Source organism: Anabas testudineus, chromosome 21 (assembly GCF_900324465.2).
Source record: "Anabas testudineus chromosome 21, fAnaTes1.2, whole genome shotgun sequence".
NCBI classification, from domain to species: Eukaryota; Metazoa; Chordata; class Actinopteri; order Anabantiformes; family Anabantidae; genus Anabas; species Anabas testudineus.
Window position 1 is genome coordinate 20,430,313 of NC_046629.1, and position 15,880 is coordinate 20,446,192.

Sequence of the window (15,880 nt, forward strand, 5' to 3'; positions counted from 1 at the left end):
TGCAATATAACCTGAGGTGATCCCCAGACTGACTGAACCAGGCTTCCTCAGGGGCAAGGAGCTGCAGCAGCCACACAGGATTGCTACCTCCTCGTCTAGGGTGATGGGTACCACATGTAAGCGGAGGTGACCGCTGGCCCTAATAAGAGCTGACAAGTAGCGGTCTGACAGGGGAGATCGGATGACATGTGCTGGCCTATTGCTATAGAAACAGAGCTCTGTCTCTCTTGGCCCTATGGCTGCGTGGTTTGTTTTAAATAGAGTCTTTGTACAGAAGAAACAGTCAGCAGCTGTGTTAAATATGATAAACTGCCTCAAGTGATGTCACTTGAGTCAGTGTTGATTGAAACAGTTTAAAAATGAATATACGCAGGTGTGGGTTTAGAAAGGAGTCAGCTAACCAGGCGTCTGCAGGCCCTTCTGCATTTCCGCTTGAGGGTAGCGTATCAGTGCTGTGTTAGTTACTAAATCTCCAACTTGTCTGATGGCACTGGTAAGTGATGTGGTTTGATACAAAAGATGGATGTGTAGTATGAAAAAAGAGCAAATCTGCTGCATCGATTTTGTTTCTCTTTTTATTCTTACTTCCCATCATCTGCTGTTTGCTTCCTGGTATGTACAGTGTGATACTGCACTTACAGTATATGTCTATGGCATTATAAAGTGTGAAGATAGAGGAGTTCTGACCTTTATTCCTGTTTTGTGTGTTATTTCTAACAGGCTTGCCAAACTAAATAAATAATTACACATACAGTAAAACACTGATCTTGGTTAAAATGGTTTAATCGTGACCAGATCTCCACATTTCTGGGACAGATTCTAGTGCTATCGCCAATGCACAGACGAATGTGAGAGCTTTTCCAGAGTTTCCTCACACATCTCATGAATGTTGGCCTCAACACCACTGGTGTGTGGGTTTATGAATACATGTCATGTGGAGCTGGTGTGCTTCGCCCCCAAAGAAGTACAGTATAAACTACACTTTGCTGCTACATTCTTTGAATGACAGAAAAGATCTTAGGGACTGAGATCTTCAGTGTAGGGTGAACCACAGTATTGAGGTGTCGGTGGGTTGGAGGAGATGGGTGGAACTCGTGGGTGCATACTGGTAATTCCATGTCTCCACTGGAAAGACACTCTCTAATGCTAAAGCTGTCAAAACTATCTTTACAACCTTTGCTGGAGTCATTATTTATCCCTCCTCCCCTCTCTCTCAAACCACAGACTAGAGCGCAACTTCACACGATGTTCATAGCAAGCGCTTAAATGTGGTGCATTTAGAGAAGATTAAGAATAATACAGTGGCAGCATGTGGCACCCTTTCTCCACAGAAAGAAGAGTAGCGTTTGTGCATGAACATCAGAACAGTACCACATGTGGATCACTATCGAGAGCCAGACGGGAACTGTTAAAACTTCAATGCACTCTTAGGCTGGGGTTTTGAAGGAGGACAAAAAAGCAGTCTAATCAAGGCCCTGCAGAAACAAAAGCCACAATTCACAAACTCTAGAAAGACCAACTTCAACATCAGGAGCCAGATGGTTTTTGTTTGTTTGTTTCTGTTGAACTAAATAGTGAAAGAATTATATGATAAGTCAGACTGTAGTTATATGTTCGCTGAGCTAAAGCTCCCTTTGGGGATTCTTTAAGAGGTATAAAACGCCATTCTCTAGGTTTAATAAATGGAATTTTGCTCTGGAGGCAGACTGTAAAGCAAATTTACAGTGTTTTTTTTTTTTTTCTTACTACTTGGATGGAATCATGATAAGCGTACAAGACTTTACCCTGGATTTGGTCTGGAGCCTGGAGTTTGGCACAGGTCCACACTGTAATTGTTTCACCATGCTGCCGCTCAATTGTGTCGTCACTAAGACTGAGACAGCATGTGGAACTCTCTCCTACATTCGGGAAGTCTTTTTTTACTCTCCAAAACGTCAAGATTGGATGACACTACTGTTATCATTGCTGTTCTAATCCAACTAAGTAATACTGAACAGACAGACCATTCAATTTGTTCCCTACACTTTTCATTTTGCGTGTTGATGGAAGCTCTCTAGCAGAGGTTCAGTCTAAATGTGGACTCAGTGGCAGACTACACTTATACTGCGTTTCCTCTGCCCAGCTCTGTAGACATAAGTCTTATGAAATTACAGTCAGTTTGAATAAAGCCTTTCTGCCCACACATGCCTACTTTTTACACTATTTGCCCACACTTTGTTCTGCTCCCTTTCTTACATAATTCATTCAGTTTAATCACATCAAAGCCCGAGATGATCATGATGATTGCTATGACATCATTTGGGTTAGGTTTTCTCACTTGTCAAAGCTTCTAGAGACTCACAGAAAACATTGTCCAACACAGAATGAGCAGTTTTTACAGCTGCTAAGAAACTGACCCCGGTGTGTATCATCAGTGTAGTGGCCCTTTAAGAAAAGAAAAAAAAATCATTTCTTTGATCTTTTTACTGAAAATAAGACGTCTGTCACTATGAGATCAATTTTCCATGAATGACAACCCTGCTAAAATTGTGCTTCCAACCTTTTTTTTTTTTACAAACGAGGCCTTCATCTGTACAATCACTGACTTCTCCTGCAGTGTCAGGTTACACGGAGACCAGGTTACAGAGACTTCTGGCCTTAATCAGAACCTGCATGCTTTACCTACATTTTCAACTATGTGATTGTGCCCTTGTCATCACCATCCCCCCCTTGCTGCCACACAGCGAGGGGGCTCACGTACAACCAAAGACAGCCTTTCACTTTTTGATTATATAGCTCAAGGTGGATTTAGGATGTTTTGACATATTTGCTGTAAGAGTATACTGTATCAGTGTAGTTTAGACAATTTACAGACAATACAATCCAGATGCAATCCAGTGAATTAATATAAAAGTCGGTTCCTTTTTACTTGTTCCATATAAACACTAGAAAAAGTAAAGGCAGACATAATCCTTTTGTTTTACGTGCCCCATGACATATTCAGAGGAGTAATTTCACCTGTCTTTTTAAGTTAAAGTCTAAGGTATATGATAGATCTCCTGTAATCACAGTCCTTGCTTAGATTAGACAGATCTTACTGTGTCACGGACAGTCTATATTCTCTATACAATCTTCTTCCTCTTCACAAACTTTACATAAGCCATGCTTTGTCTACATTGTGTCAGTTGCACAATGAAACACTGGTGTGATTTATTTTTGGTTTCGTTATATACTTTTACAGAGAAACTCTGTGAGCGTTAATAATCTCATATACTGGATTTTATCCCAATTCTTTGTGTTTTGACAGCCAAATAACTTTCTATGGGCTGAGAAAGCTGGTTTCAGACTGGCACCTAGTCTTTGTTGGTTTAGAACCAACAAAGAAGCTCGTCAGGGTCCAGGGACGAGATTATAATGACCAACAAATATAACTTTGTTGTAAAGACAAAAGTAAATGTTTTATTTTTAGTTTAGGTAAAGACTAAGGCTAACAAAGATGTGTTAGGTAATGATATTTCTTGTTGAACGAAATCACTGTGCATAGCAATTATGATGGGTAGCACAAGAGCACTGAAGCAGTCAGGTTTGAATGCCAGTGTAGGCTCACAAAGCTGGGAGCAAACCAGTAAAGACACATTGTATGCTTCTGGTTGTGCTTTATTAGTGTCACTAGGAAAGCAGAGACCTGTACAAACCTATACAATCATGTAATGAAATGGCTCTATGGTGGTTCTCCAGCCTGTGGAAAAGCAAACTGGTTCTTGGAAGGTTTTCAAATGAACCCAACTCTGAAACAGCACTAGTGCCAGCCTTGAATTCAGTCAACTGAATTAGTCTTTTCAATCAGTGCAAATTGGTAAACTATAAACAGAGCATGTGTGAAAACAGGGTTGACGTACTCACAAACTGGACAAGGAACAAAACTGAAATGACGAGATTCACGTGTTAAACCGACATTCATACAGGAGTTTATTATATTTCACTATAGCTGTAGTTATATATTGAAGCAGGATCATTATTATCCAGCATGGAGCAAAACCTCAATGAATAAAAGTTACATTTCAAAACTGCGAAGCACTTCCATATGATTCAGAGCCCCCTCCTGAGCATTTCTATAAAAATGTTTGTCAAGTAGAAGAGATTCCCCCACAGGCTTACCCTGAGGTGACTCATCTCTCTCGGTGTCACACAGGGGAAGCAGTATGTTAGCTAATTTTATCGCACAATACACGCTGTTTGTCAGTGCGGCTCCAGTGACAAATGATTCCTTATCTTGAGGGCTGTTGTTTGTTGTTGCTGAGTAATGTCCTGGCCACTCACTCTCGTCTCTGGAGCCTTCGTGAGTTTCAGCTACTCTGCTGTCAATTGTCAGGAGCCGCGTTCACACTACAGTCATCTGTGTGGGTGTGTGTGTGTGTGTGTGCACATCTGGGTACTCACAAAGATACACACAATTTCCACCACAGCTGTGCAGAAAAAAAACGTACTTTCTATGATTTGTACACAAACTCAGATGTGATTTATACTTTGGGCTACCTGTTTCCTGTGTTTGCAATTTCCTCTTCAACTTAAGCCTTCAACCACTGTGCCTCAAAAAGCCCTTTCCTTTTACCTGCATATACGGTAATCTAATGAAGACAGGCATGTAGACTAACACATTGCAAGCTCTTTTTCTCATTCAGCATCACAAATCCCCCTCCCTTATATGAAAGTGACGTGTTACTCATAGGGCCCCTTGTTTATTTGACTTTCATAACTGCATTAAGCCCAGGGCCACAACTGCAAAATGTAACTCTTCATGTATGGAATAAAATACTTTTTCAGAAGTGATCCTGCAATGAAGAAACAATGCAAGGTTTAGGAGAATTCATTATGTTTCATGCAGGAACTACCTGAGATCACATTGTGTCTCTTTCCCAGGGTCTTTCACAAATATCAGCCATCCCAAGGTAGAGAAGCATTAATAGCACATGTTCTGTGACCTTGCAGATCCCAAAGGTTGCAGCCCTAATAATTCATGCCATTGTTGACTCAGTGCCCTCCACTTCTTCCTATTTCCTTTCCTGTTGGCTTATCTCTGCATCAAATACCACTTCTCACTTCTCTCATTCTAGCCTCAAGCTAGAGAGCCTTCTTTAGTGTTTGTAGTGATAACACTACATATGCCAGTCCCCAAGGAGAATGAAAAATGCTGTATTATTTGCTTCACTTTGTGGGGTCATTGTCACTGGAATTTGATATTTTCAGCGTTATACTGACCAGATGAGAGTTAAAATGTCTTCAGGAACAGAAAATCAGGCTTGAACACTGGTTGCAACCGAGCAGCACCTTTTGGAAATACATTTGCATTTTAAACAAAGAGGACTTATGGACTTATGACAGTAGTTTTAGATGCTGGTACAAGCATTGCCAGCCTTGGGTTGACTGTTTCTCCACAGCTGACCAACTCTATGAGTTATAGTCCTTACAGCAGCTGGATAGTGTAGTGGTAACATGGCTGTCCTCCATGGGCTGGTGTTCAAGTCCTGGCTGTAACTTACTTACTTGTATGTTGCTTTGGATAAAAAGCCTCTGTCAAATGAGTAAATGTGAATGGTACAAGCAGCAACTTTTTCTGTTAGCTGGGCAACAAGAATACGGGGTGAGCAGCAGTGGAACTGGTTGAGTAAATAACGTATTCAAGAAATGGATTGCAGGCTGGATCTGTGTTGACTTATTGTAGTCGTAGTTATCTGCTTTTGAATGCTCAGCCAACCCCAGAGGCTGCTTAAAAATGTAAGTAATCACATGACATCCACTATCAACTGCATCTTTTCACTGTAAAACATAGGCCTTAATTGAGAGTCATTTCACACAAAAAAAAGAGAAAGAGCAGGGCAATATTTTTGGACTGAACAGGGGAAAGAAATCACCTGAGAGCCAATCCAGTTGGTCAGAGGCCCCCTGACCTGCTTCACAGCTGTTTCTTGTTAGTGTTGTAAAACAAATTCCCAGAGTGAGATGGTTTCCAACGCTGAATCCTGCCCCGAAGAAAGAGGCCAGACAGGACGGGTGGGGGTGGGGGTTATAAGGCCGCGCTGCTGCTGTGTGTGTGTGTGTGTGTGTGTGTGTGTGTGTCTATATGCATGTATATAAACGGCACAGTCTTAACGTTTTATCTTATCGGGATAGATGACCTGAGAGCACGGGGGCCTGCACTTAAGATGCTCTGTCCTGTGTTACAAACGCCACTAACAGTCAGCTGAGTTGGTCTTGATTTCTTCAAGATCTTTGTGTAAAAGCATCAAGGTTTCAATAACAGACATTTTAGTGAGAGTCGACCTTTGATTCAACTGTTGCCAGGAATAAACAAGTGTAAGTAAGCCTTTATCTTAAATGGTACCGTGTGCTGATGCAGAGAGGCCGGTTTGGAAGAAAACTGAATAAAAAATGCACTCGCTCACTCATAGATTCATGTCTTAACACAAGAGTGTGGTAGACCAAATGGTTTTGACAGTTTATTCTCACCTGTCACAAGACTTTTAAAATAAGAATCTGTGAGTGTTGTAATGCAAACACAGATCAAGGGAGAGTAGAAGGATGTTGCAGTGTCCTACAGTTTAGTCTGAAACGGGCCACATGGATCTAGAGCTGTTGTAAACTTTGCTGCTATTAATGTCCCACTGAAACTATAAAGATATCAGTCGTTTATTTAATAAAAAACCCCGTGCTGATAGATGGGGATGTATAAACCTTTTAGTAACATAAATGATTTTAAATAGGATTCTGAAGGTCCTTCAAGAGGAGTTTACCTCCATGTGCAGATTGACTAAGATGTCTTCACTGTTCATTCTAAAACACCACAGACAGATCTAAGGGATTCAGAGTGGCAGTTTGATGGAGGCCATGGTCTGTCCAGGAGATACTCCCCAGCCTCCCTCTTGAGTCTGGAGAGCAGTCTTCCCGGGGGTGGTGCTTCACCTCATGGTGACCCCAGCTGAGACGGCTGTAGATTGATGTGCCTCCTTCTCCAGCACACTGAACGCTTTTTTTGGGGTATTTCCTCTGCCTTTCCCTTCTTTTCTTAAAACAAGCCCTGTTTACGGATTGATGGGGGAGGTGGGGGTTGGGAAGAGTGCTGAGCTTGTGCTGACGATGCCGTCATAGGGCTCTGAGGACACTCTTTGTGTGAACTGGCAGCTTCTCCGTCAGCTGTGTCTCGGAGGTTAAAGGGCTCACGGAAGGAGAGCTCTCAGTTCCCGCCATTTGAAGTGACTGCGCTTCATTGGTGCCTTTGCCTTTGCCAGACACTGGCAAGCAAATCCTGCTTGCACATAATAGATGAAGTCATACAGAAACTAAATTTATAATGTGTTGCTTTGAGAAATAGAAAAACATCCATAATAGAGAGAGACAAGTACAACTCAGTTTGACACCTTTACAACATGATGAAAACATGTCTACGTGGGACCAAACTTTTAATTCATTCTTTGCCTCCTCCTAAATTAGCCACCAGTTTATTTTGATCATCACTGCAACAATAACAAATTAATTATCTGCAAGCCTACACCTATTTCGTAAAGTAGCCAGCTGACTATGCAAGCTGACTATGCTGACATCTCATGAGTCTTCACAGAAAACCCCACTTCCTGCTGCAAGGAGAGCCTTTATAACCAAAGCTTACCTGTATGCTCATATCGCGCACGTTACACCCTTTTCTGCGCAACACTCTGGGCGATGCATGGCGGTCGTTAGACAATGATCCCAAGGTGCTACTGATGAACACCGGTGATTAAGTATATCGTCCCAGCAGGATGAAAACCTTTCGACTGATTTTTGCTTTGGACTCTCAGTGGATTGAGGTCATAGCATGTTGCTTAGAAACCTTTTGAAAAAACTATATAGCTTTTAAAATTTTAAGACACAATCTATAAGTAATACAGTATTGTTGACATATTTGGAAATCAAGCGTCTAGCAAAAGCAGCAGCCTCCTCAGGTCTTCATGTTTCCCTTGGTACCAATTTTACACTCAACAGTATCACTAGCTAATGGCAACCCAGGTGACATAAGGTCTTTGTAGTGAACAATTAAGTGAGGCATTCCAGCACCGTGTACCCCCAAGTAATGGATCATACTAGTACAGGGTTTGCCAAGGTTGACACTAAAAAGGAGTGATTGGCTGCGGCAGGTGTGCAAATTTGACAGAGACCGATCACAGAGGAGAGAATCCAGCTGGAACTGAGTGGGATCTGTAGACACGCTAGAACAGAACCGGAGACAGTGGAGGCAACAGAGGTGTAAGTAGTTACACAGCAGGCAAGACTGATCAGAAAGATGATACACATCTGGGGGTAGTGGAGCAGGAGGGATGAGGGCGTCATAGCAACAAACTATAAACATAGATTCAAGGCCCCAACTTCTTAGATTTTAATCACACACCTATTCATAGGCACATCAAAAACACAATAAAGACTAAAGTATAGCATTTGAAATATTTGTAGGGCTTAGTTAGTTAGTTTTACATTAACACATTTATTCAAATGAAATTGAAATAATCTGAAAATCGGGCCTGAATAATTACGTTTGTAGAGCTGCTGCAAAACCTTCTTGCTGCTACTGGGCGTACCTTGTAAGTCGTTTTGGATAAAAGTATCTGCCAAATGACTAAATGTAAATGCTTGCACAGATACAGCATTTTCAGTATTTGCAGTTTTTATATGATGCACATTTGTAAACAAGTGGTTAATCAAGAAATCAAGAAAAGTCGGTGTCAGCACGTTGGGCATGTTTTAGTACTGTATTCAGAAATCAGCCTAGCCCTGGCTACAATTACCGACTTGTGCACACAGTTATATTTGAAAAATAAACATCTGATTTCCTAATGCACTAACAACAAACACTAAAAAAAAAGGTACAGGCTTTAAGTACCATGCACTTCATACTGAAAACCTCTGGAAAACAACTGTGCTAGTTTTCCCAGGGAGTGATTGTTTGATGTGTTCACCATAACATACAGACTTTGCACGAGTTCAAATGGACTAATGAGTTTCCGCTCCAACCATCTCATGTCATTACGGAGAGCATCGGCCTAATCCACTTACCTTCTGCCAAAAATCCCACTATCAATAAAAAAGGTATCATTTTACCCTCCCAGAGGGCTGTTAAAAGTAAAGAGTCACCCTGTTAAGACTTCCTTTCATAGAAGGCAGTGGTTTCGTGCTCTCCTGTAAGCCGCTAATCCCCCTGTCGCCATCGCTCGCCCATGTACTGCCCTAGAGGAAGCAACGTCTTGCAAACTAAACCTGCAGGTTTTCATGTTGTATGTGTACAGCAGGATTCCCAGATTAAGCTAAATACACACTTTTTATTAACTTCGGGCATGACACTTGCTGTAGTGTGACTTTGTGAGCATCTTGAGGGCGAATTCATGTGTGTGTGTGTGTGCATGTGTGCTTGTGTGTGTGTGTGTGTTTAGGAAAATCATTTCTGTTCAGACTTAAAGTTTGTGTTAGTCTCAGTTACTGGAGAACTGGAGAACAAATCAATGTCTGTGTGTGTGTGTGTGTGTGAGTGTGTGTGTGTGTAATTTTGAGTGTGTATGCATGCACATTTGTGAGCATTTGTGTATAGCCGTTGGCACGGAGCTGTGTAGTTAGGACCCAGGCCAACTTTTTCTGCTGGAATTTCCTGTCTGAATCGAGCACCCCCACCTATCCTTCTCCTCTGCTCTTCACTTCTCGCTTTCTTTCTGCCCTCTCTCTCTCTCTCTCTCTCTCACACACACACACACACACACACACACACACACACACCGCCTATTTCTCTCAAAGCACAACAAAGGCTTTTTTTCTGAAAATTATTCCTGGCCTGGCCTCTTAGGGCATTATTATTATCGTTGAGTACTTCCTTGAAGACATGAGCCCACTCCACTCTCCACTTCAGCATGGTCCTGATCTGGGGCTTCATTTGGGCATAATGAGAGACTGCTTTTCCTTCTCTTTCTCTGAGTCATGAGACTCGAAGGGGCCTTTGTTAACATCGAACACCTGGCATTGTCTTTAGTGAGAGATCAAACTAAGGGCTTTAAGATGCTAGCTAAAAAGGAGAAGATGTGGGGATCCTCCTGCTGCTTGACAGGATGTTTGGCAGGTCTGGAGCCTCATTATGGGGGCTAGGGGCCAAAGATAGATTCAGTGTTAAAACAAACAACTAATAGGAAATCAGAATGAATATGGTGTCTAAAAACAACAGGCAGTCAAACATTGCTGTGGGCTGGATTGATTCATGCTATACACAAATCCTCCAGTGCACTATAAGAAACGAAAGCCAGACATCAAGCTTTCCCCCGTTAATTTGTCTGTGCAAGTTAAGCTTGTGTTCAGTTTGGAAATAGCAGTGTGCTAAAAATACCACCCTATTGGTGAAGGCATGTTGTTTCAGGTACCAGTGAGATAATAAAATAGGATTGAAATATGAAATATGGAACTCCAGTTTGAGTAACAGCTTACTAGATGCCAAAACACTTCCCAAACGTCCATAGTGCTATAAGACGAGATTTTATGACTCCTAGAAGGTTATCACAGTGACAATTTTATCTTTCGTCTCAATGTCACATTGTGTTGTTTCAAAACTGGAGACAAATTGTGCTAATGTTGAAGTCCTCTGTTCTGTTTTGGATGTATGAGGCACAGGGTGGAGCAACCCCACATGCCAAAGCACCCAAAGGGGACAGATAGGCAGTAAATCAAGAAACAGGAGCATGAATTGTTCCAAACATATACCTGTTGGTAGCTGTCCCTGCAGCCCAGGAAACAATGGAGCTGTCTGGGTGATTGAAGGGGCTGTTCAGGCTTTATCTCCACAACATCCAGGAGCCCTGAGCTGGGAGCAGATGAAGAGGAATCCTTCTCTTAGAGGATTCTTCTTAGCTATCTTTACACATAAACTAATTAGTATCTAGAATTAAAAACTGAATTAAAGAAGAATACAGTAGACCAGGGTCTTGCATTTTGACAGGTTAATGGCCAACTCTCTAATGCGAAAGAATAACTTCTAGCACTCCCTTGCTGTGTGTGTGTGTGTGTGTGTGTGTGTATGTGTCAACGTCTAGTCCTCATGTCCCATCCTCTCCACCAGAAATCTGCCAGACAGCAAAGCACAGGGCACCTCTCAGACAAAGCCCGAACTCCTGGCTCCACTTGTGAAACAAAGCTCAAACTCCTTTTCCCAGCTCGCTCCCTCTCACCCATTTACTGGGTGCCTCTTTTGGCTGCTCAACACACAAGTTGACTCGGAATTGGCCGCCTGTCTTGCACACAAAAGCGATGGAGGGTCACTGGCCGAGATCCAGAAGCATAGATCTTGATAAAAACACACAGCCCTTGGCCTTCTGAGCAACAACAAGGAACACAGGGCACCAGATGGATTTTTACAACTCGCTTTGGGTTCACAGACAAAGTTCTTCATTGTGGCTGTGTTTGCAGTGAAACGTTTTGACTTTGAGACTTACTTCACCTGGAGACATCCACTCATTTGTAAAACTTTTAGGGTAGTCATTTGTTTTATTGCAGTGAAAATGTGCTATGTCTGTAATTTCCTCTAAGTACAAATTCAAGTACAAAGTGATCCCAGTCTTTAAAGACATACTGTAGGTCCTTTGGCAATAATAATCATGTTTTGAGTTCAACTTCAAAAATCTGTGTTTTAAAGGCTGGGACCATTCAAACTGAGATTTCAAAGGGAAAACAATCACTGGCTGCTTCTTAAACACATTCCACACCAGTCAAACGTTTCACAGTTCCGAGCTGCCTTAAGGGGAACTCTCCACTTCTAGTCATGTGTAATCCCTTCAGAATTAACTAAGAACAAGATGGTACAACGTCACCATGATTGGCTCAGTCACAATAACAAAAGACTCAATCAGGCTTAAGAAGCAATAATGTCAGTCTTTGTAACTGGCATCACCCAAAAACAACATCCAGCATTCTGCTGTAGCCTACAGGCACAGAGTCCTGTTACACCTTGTTTTCACAGTGATGTTTAGAGCGAGGTAGGTGCCCTAAGGCACATCTCAAATAGGAAGGAGTTTCAAAAATGCAAACTTTGAAAGGAAAATCCATATAATTGCTTTTATTACAATGGCAAACGCTTCACTTAAAATGCACATTCTATCATTTTTAATGCAGTAAAACAGCAAGCATATGGAAAAATAACGTACCTTAATAACAGAGAATGAGGAATTCTAATTTCAAAATCAAATTTTGTTGCCTTGGTGAAGATAAAATGAGTATACTAAGTACAATAGAATTTGTGTTTTAATGACTATATTTTTTTTTTTTTTGTTTGTTTTACATTGCAGTTATATTGTTGTGTTTAAAAAAACTTGTATTTTTATGAGTTCTGTGCCAATATCAAAATACAGCAGCTTAAAAAGCTATCCTTTAGCATTCTGCCATTACAGTGGTGTGGAAATGCACTAATTTCCTTTTTTACTCAGACTCAGCACCAGATAGAGATAATGATGAGTGACCTTTAACCTCAGTGGTGTATGTTGCCACATTATCCCAGGTTTACTGGAACATGTACAGCCAAAAAATCCTAATAGCAACCCAGGGGGGCTGAATCACTTTATCACTACAATCACACACTTGCACATTTGCTCTCAAGATGCTTGCAAAGTCATTCTGAGTAGCTGCTTTTGGTTTATTTTCTACATAAAACATGTGACACTTCAACATATGTAGCAGGAGGAAATTAGTAGGACGTTGGTCTATGATTAGAGCTCCCCTCCTCCTTCAGTCAAGACAACAATGTGCCCTACTCAGCCATTGTAAAGACAGCAATTAATGAAGATCAGTGGTGCTGTTGGAATGAGACTTCCCTCAAGCGAGCAGACCATTTATGGCAGGAAATGGTGGATTCATGCATTCTTTGTCTGACACATAAAAACACATTCATTGTTGTGTAAAACCTGCTTTGGTCTTACTGGATAGAGAGAGCCATTAATGAACATACAGTTTTCAGAGCAAAAGAAGAGAAGGTTTCAATTACTGGTGGATTACGGGAACTGTAAAATGGTACAGTTGCATGTCATGCTGCGTCATTGGTGCTGCTCAAGAGCTGGGGTTTTCAGTCTAAACATTTGTCTGTTTTCTTCCACATTATATCAGTCCTTTAAGTCAGCTTTAAGAAATGTGCCATCATTATCGTTCATCGTAGTTGTTAGAGTTTTTCATTATGTTTAGTTCATGACCTTTGTTCTCTTTTCGGTACCCGCAGGTTCCCACCACCTCTTCCCTACGTTTCACACGCCCATCCCAATCGACATGAGGCACCACGAGGGCCGGTACCATTATGACCCACATCCACTCCACGCTATGCATGGGTAAGCATCACCACTCATTCTTAGATTAATTGCTTGTGGTGACTGAGAGTGAAATACTAGTGGCCTGGAAATTGCCCAAATAGAATAATAGACAAACACAACATGTTTGATTTGTATGATCGAGGCTAAGTAAAGCCAGTAAGTATAGATCTGAAAAGGGTAATGCAACATACTGTATAAATATGCTAAGTATAAAAAAAGAAGAAGAAGAACACATGGCATCTCTTTACTATTACCTTCCAATAAAAGTTAACACTTCTGCTGAAAGAAAACCCAAGTAAAAATGACAGCACTAATTGTAAAAGTACTATTATCAACCATTAAAGTGGAAATGTATAAAAATTATACCATCATTTCATATATTTCCCTTTTATAAATCATTCCATTTTAAAAGCAATAACTTATATTGGTTAGCATAAATAGGTTGACAGTCCAGTTGTGCGTATCCCATCCTGACCTAAAAAGAAACAATGATTTATTCTCTGACTTTATTAATGTGGCATTACCATAGAAGTGCAGCCTTCTTAACATTGCTGGGCCTGTGCTTATCTAACATATTCGAATCCAGAAAGGGAACCCAGGAGTAAGATCAATAGAGCTTTTTTGCGAGAACTGCGCTGTTACATTTAAATTCAGCAAGATCAGGTGATACACAGTGCAGGCAGAGCTATTCATCACCTGCAAAGCGAGGGGGAAGGAAGGTGAAAATGTGTGGCTGCGCACACAGTTTGTTTTGATTAATGTGATGTGGCTCTGACTAAGCACTCCCGCTAATTCATCAAGACCTTGATCTAGCTGTCTTTTCTCCAGCATGCGCCAAATTCACCTAATTACTGTGTGTCGTTCTGGTGAAGTGGGGCAAGATGTCAGTGCAGGGCGCTTGGCGGCAGCACTTCTTCAATGGCTGGTTGCTACATGTCAGAGTTGCACCTGTTTGAAAGATTGTGCCATGTTCGCGTGGAGCTCCCATCATCAGGTCGTTCTATCACAGTTTCATAATTCAGATCCTGCAGTACTCAATGCTTTGTTTCCTGCCGTACTCCCCTGGCTGACATTACACAGAGGGTTTGACTTTACAATATATAAATCACCAGTGGTTAGGAAATGAGAAGTAGCACTGTGAAGCTCTTTCCAACATGTAGTAAGTGCATGCATGTAGTGCATGCCTAAAGGATGGGGTGGCTGTGGGTCAGTAGGATGCTGGTGGTTCGATTCCCAGCTCCTTCTGTCACATGCAAGATACTGAACCCCAAGTTGCCCCGGTGAGTCAGATCAGCTGCATAGCAGCTCGGTCATCAGTGTGTGTGTGTGTGCGAATGGGTGAATGCAATGCAGTGTAAAAGTGCTTAGAGTACCAATTAGGTAGAAAAAAGCCCTACATAAGTGCAGACCATTTACCATAAAGAGTCACCTGACAATAATAATAATGTTTTTTTTTCTAAGACAGATGTGGTTTTCCACTGAGTTATACCAACAAAAAGCAACAGTGAACAATTAAAAAGAGAGCTCAGCGGATTTAAATATCCAGGCAAATGTGAATGTGATTTCTGGGTTCCAATTCCAGTAAGACTTGTCGTACACAGATCGATGCTGGAAAGAATGTAATACATGGTTTGATCATGATCATGAGTAAGGCGTTTTCAGATGCTGGTAGGTAATCTGACAAACACTTTTAAATGCATTAGTTAGAGTTGGAGTGTCAGAAGGTTCAGTCTTTTTGCATATCCATTATTCAGCACATTTGTAAATGTTCAAGCCAGAATTTAAAAGTAGCAACCTTCCGTCTGTGGTTTCCCATATTTTCATGGACTGCGCATTCCAGACACAGAAAACATGCCATAGCTGCACTGCCTCTGGAATACATTAGGAAGAGCCTCTCATGAGATGACAGAAGAACTTGGATTTAGACACAGTATTTATGCTCTGTTGGATGCATACTGTGGAGTCGGGCATCTTCTGTAGGAACCCACAAGCCAGAAAAGCCTGCCACAGTGCCAACATGTTTGACCGGGTAATTAGTATCCAAAATCCAGCCTTCCATTCCCAGAACCTCAACAACAATACAACAGATGAGAAAAACATATCCCTCGTTCATTCCACAGCTTGTATTTGTGCTTTTTGGGAAGCAGTTGGGGGGCAAATTGCAGCACTGAAAAGTTGAAATATACCCAAGGTTTTTGTGTGGCAGATCTGTGGCCTACACCACCCCTGTATACAAACAGATGTGGTCCCATCATCAGCCTGTTCAAGACCCACAGCCCCACATCACGGGATGTGTTGATTAAATGCAGTTTACAGATCAGTCGTTTAGATTGTTTTTTTCCTTTCATTGTTTTGGTTTGGTTAACATGGAAAGGAGAAGGGTGGGGAGAAGGGTGTTTGGTAATGGGAGAGGGCGAAGATTTTGGAGTCTGGCGATTGGTTGTCGGTGGTTTTGACAGACATGTTGTTGTCTTACGTTCCTGCTTGTTGGCTCCACCTCCAGCTCGTCGTCACGGTTAATATTTGAATGCGGATGCTCCCCTGAGTTACAGCCA

General features: G+C 41.6%; 1 protein-coding gene across 1 annotated transcript in view; it reads left to right on the plus strand.

Moving 5' to 3' along the window:
• The window catches only part of gli2a (GLI family zinc finger 2a), a 65,456-nt gene that overhangs the window by 24,153 nt on the left and 25,423 nt on the right, over positions 1–15,880 (plus strand). Inside the window, exon 3 of the mRNA XM_026376992.1 lies at positions 13,238–13,343. Within this exon, the coding sequence (XP_026232777.1) occupies positions 13,238–13,343 (106 nt within the window). The remainder of the gene's footprint in view (positions 1–13,237; positions 13,344–15,880) is intronic.